Below are 4251 nucleotides of genomic sequence, written 5' to 3' on the forward strand. Positions count from 1 at the left end.
GATTTTAGTCCTAGTTGTGCAATTTGACTGCTGTGGGTGAGTTCCTTAACTTCTCAGTGCCTCTGTTTCTTCATCTGTACAATGGGATAAAATTTCCCCTGTAGGCTTACAGTCTAAGAGGAAGGGGGTACAGATATTTTATCCCCATTGTGCAGATGAAGAAACTGAGGCACTGAGAAGCTAAGGAACTTGCTCAAATCTAGGCTGTGTCTGATTTGATTACCTTGTGTCTACCTAATGTTTAGTATAGCCCTGGAAACTTCCTAGTGCCTTTCTCACTCCCTTCATAATCATCATAATCATCATTATTATTATATTTTAATGTATTCTTAATAGTACAGCAGTCCCTCCATTCCTATTCAGAATGAGGATCTGTGTTCTGAGCTAGTGCTTCGAAATTAGTAATGCTTGATATTTCTCAATTTGGCTGATTCAGGTAAATATCCATCTGCTGTACACTCATCACGTTGGCCAACCTGATGGAGAATTCAAACAACATCACAGAGTTTGTCTTCGGGGGTCTACTCCTAAACCAAAAGGGGAAGGTAACTTGTTTCGTGCTGTTCTTACTCTGTTATTTAGCCACCTTACTGGGCAACCTTCTTATCCTCATCACCATCAGAAACAGCCATCTTAGTCAGCAGCCTATGTACGTTTTCCTCAGTTCCTTGTCCACCATGGACCTCTGCCTCACCGCCACAGTTGCTCCTAAAATGATCGCGGGCCTATTGCTGGAAAGAAAAACCATCTCCCACAACTCCTGCATGGTCCAACTCTTTGGCGCTCACTTCTTCAGCGATGCAAATATATTCATCCTAGTGGCCATGGCTTATGATAGCTACATCGCCATCTGCAAGCCTCTCCACTACCTGATGGTTATGAGCCGGCAGACTTGCCACACGTTGGTCTTGGCCTCCTTTGTAGGGGCATTTGTGCATTCGATCGTGCAGATTTTCATCATGGTGCAGCTACCATTCTGTGGCCCCAATCAGATTGATCACTATTTCTGTGACGTGCTTCCTCTGCTGAAGCTCGTCTGTACCGAGACCTATTTTGTCAACATCTCAATCATTACCAGCACGGGTGTTCTGTCCTTACTAACTTTTTTTGACTTGATCGTTTCCTATCTCATCATTTTATCAGTCCTGAGAAAACACTCCACAGAGGGTCGGCACAAAGCTCTCTCTACCTGTGGTTCGCACATCACCGTGGTACTCATGTTTTTCTTGCCACTCATCTTGACTTATATTCTCTTGGGCGATTCCGTCAGCGAGGATAAAGTGTTTGCCCTCTTTTACACCATCATCGCCCCCATGTTCAACCCCTTCATCTACACAGTGGGATACACCGATATGAAAAATGCCATGAGAAAGGTGTGGTGTACGAAATTGTTAACAGAAAGAAAATAAGTGCATAAAATTGACTTCCATTTCTTACGTTTTCTGTACACTTTAGCATAGCATTGTGCATTAGCTCTCCTCCTCCTCCTCCTCCTCCTCCTCTCCTCCCTGTCACCACCCCCCCTTTGCCCTACTCCCTTCCCCTCCCCACAGCACTTGTATATATTTGTACACATTTATTACTTAATTTCATTTGTACATATTAACCATATTTATTTTATTAATGATGTGTATATAGCTATAATTCCATTTATTCTGATGGTATTGACACCTATCTACTTGTTTTGTTTTGTTGTCCGTCTCCCCCTTCTAGATTGTGAGCCTGTTGTTGGTCGGGACCATCTCTATATGTTTCCCATTTGTACTTCCCAAGCACTTAGTAAAGTGCTCTGCATACAGTAAGCGCTCAATAAATACACTTGAATGAATAAATTAGCATTAGCATGTGTTTTCTGCACACATTATTCCACATTAGCATATCCACGGGTTGTACTTCCAGACCCCCGTCTTGTACCAATCACTCAGTGGTATTTATTGAGTGCCTTAAGTGTGCAGAGCACTGTACTAAGTGCCTGGGATAGTAAAGTACCACAGAGTTGGTAGACATGATCCTTGATATCGTGTAGATCAAATGATCATCAGCCTGTCTGCTCTCTTTGTGGCAGAGTTAACATCACATGGCTATCAACCTTTCTATGGCATGCTTCAGCCAAGGCTTCCCCTCTTCCAAAATCTTCAAGAACATGGAGCTCTTCATGTCTTTCTTGAGAACAATTTTCCATGATTGTTATTTGCATGTGTAATGGCTCCTAGAACAGTCATCATTTAGTAATTAAAATATAAAAGCAGGTGTTTTGTGTGATTCATTTCAACGTGCTTGTGGTATAATGGTTCCTCTCGGTGGGACAGTAAGTTATCTTTGCAAATTACTTTCAAAAATATTCAGACCTGAAAAATTCATTTGCTCTGCATGCTTTGCATCAGCCCTGCCTGCATTTACCATAATTCCACCCTCACACGTCTGACACTGGCTCCATAAAGTTAAGAGACCAGTATCCAGAGCTTGGTACAGTGCCTTGCACAGAGTAAGTGCTTAACAAATACTGTAAGAAATTATTATTGTTAATATGCTAAAGCTTGCAAATCCCAGCGTGAATTCATTATGGAAACTAATATTGAAGGAAATTGTTAGAGGATCAATTCTTGCTTTCTGTGTCTGTTTTGCCATTAATATTCATAAGACTGAATGATTTTTTCCCCTTCACTGGATGAAAGTAAGTAGGCATTATGTGGGAGGTATCATGACTGGAACCCGTTAATCTAATTGTGTAGCCAAATGGAAAGAAGCACAGGATTTAGAGTTAGGAGGCCCGGATGTGACTGTCCTCAAGTTGCTTAAATGTTCTTTACCTTAGTTTCCTCATCTGAAAAGCTGAATCAGAAACCTATTTCCCAACCCTCTAGGCTGTGATCCCTGCCTAGAACAGGGACTATGTCCATCTGATTGTTTTGTCTTTACCCCCGCACTTAGCAAAGTATTGGACACCTACTAATCACTGAATGAATATTATCATTAGCATTATTGTCATTATCCAATTTCCCATTGCTAAGAAAAGGGGACTATATTAATCTCTCAGGCTGATAGAGCAGAATTGGAAGCAGATAATTTATTCTTAACTATTTCCCTACAATGAATATATGTATTTAAATATTTTCTGACCCCAGCAATCAATTCATCACACTTATTGAGCCCTTTATTATATGCAGAGCACTGTAATAAAAGCCTGGGAAAGTACAGTGTAGCAATATAATAGGTGAGAGTGCTTCCTTTGAACCAATACATTTTCTATTTCTCTCTCTCTCCCTTCCCCTTTTCCTCCCTCTCTCTTTCTCTCTATCTCTATACACTGTATGACCAGTCCCAGGTTTAGATTATAACTAATGTTTAGGTTAAGGCTAAAATGATGGTTCTTTTTAGCTTTAAACTCCAAACCCATTACAATCTAAGCCCATGGCAGTCCACAAACGGCCAGAAAAGTTTCAAGCTTCACTAATTAACTAGCCACATGCATATGGGGACTTGTACATAGAGATAAATCAATATGAAAGCACATCTTCTGCCTTTATTGGGTGTTCTATGATGGACTCCTGCCAGGGTCATCAACAACACAACATTATCAAGGAACTAAGACCCGAACAGATACATTTGCAAGAAGATACTGCCTCTCCCTAACATTTGAAATCAAAAGAATGGTTTACAGTAGCAGTAACAGCATTTATTCAGCACTCACTGTGTGGGCCACTGTATAAAGGTCTGGGAGAAAATCCACAGATTCATTCATTCAATCGTATTTATTTATTCATTCACAGATGGGAATTGGACCCTGACTCTGTCCCTCAGGGGTTTCACAATCCAAGTTCATCAGATCTCTCAAGTTAACCTGGCCACCGAGCACCTGATTTTAGTTCAGTGAATGAGATGTTTGGCTCTCTCAGGACAAACCCGAACCTCTTCAAATAGTTTAGGGGAGCACTAGATCAAGAGGACTTAAGGGGAGGCTGAGATGAGGCAAGAAGGAAGGAACTGATTAGTAGAAAGCAGCAACAACATAGGTAGTGTAAAAAAGAAGGGAGCTAGAAGGGAGAAGAAAGAAGAGAAGAAGTGTGCCTAGTTGAAAGAACACAGGCCCGGGTTCTAATCCTGACTCCTCCACTTGTCTGCTGTGTGATCTTAGGGAAGTCATTTCATTTATCTGTGCCTCAGTTACCTCATCTATAAAATGGGGATTAAGACTGTGAGCCCCATGTGGGACATGGACAGTGTCCTACCTGATGATCTTTTATCTACCCC

At 41.3% G+C, this 4251-nt stretch overlaps 1 protein-coding gene across 1 annotated transcript; it reads left to right on the forward strand.

Moving 5' to 3' along the window:
• Window positions 1-479: 479 nt before the first annotated feature.
• Window positions 480-1409, forward strand: LOC119922724 (olfactory receptor 4P4-like). Its single transcript, XM_038742406.1, has one exon. It carries the CDS (start codon window positions 480-482, stop codon window positions 1407-1409), a length of 930 nt encoding a protein of 309 aa, XP_038598334.1.
• The last annotated feature ends 2842 nt before the right edge of the window (window positions 1410-4251 follow it).

The sequence above is a fragment of the Tachyglossus aculeatus genome, unplaced genomic scaffold, assembly GCF_015852505.1.
Source record: "Tachyglossus aculeatus isolate mTacAcu1 unplaced genomic scaffold, mTacAcu1.pri scaffold_122_arrow_ctg1, whole genome shotgun sequence".
Classification (NCBI taxonomy): domain Eukaryota; kingdom Metazoa; phylum Chordata; class Mammalia; order Monotremata; family Tachyglossidae; genus Tachyglossus; species Tachyglossus aculeatus.

Bases quoted from the DNA above. Each gene is read 5' to 3' on its own strand.
- LOC119922724 (XM_038742406.1), top strand. From the start codon at position 480: ATGGAGAATTCAAACAACATCACAGAGTTTGTCTTCGGGGGTCTACTC.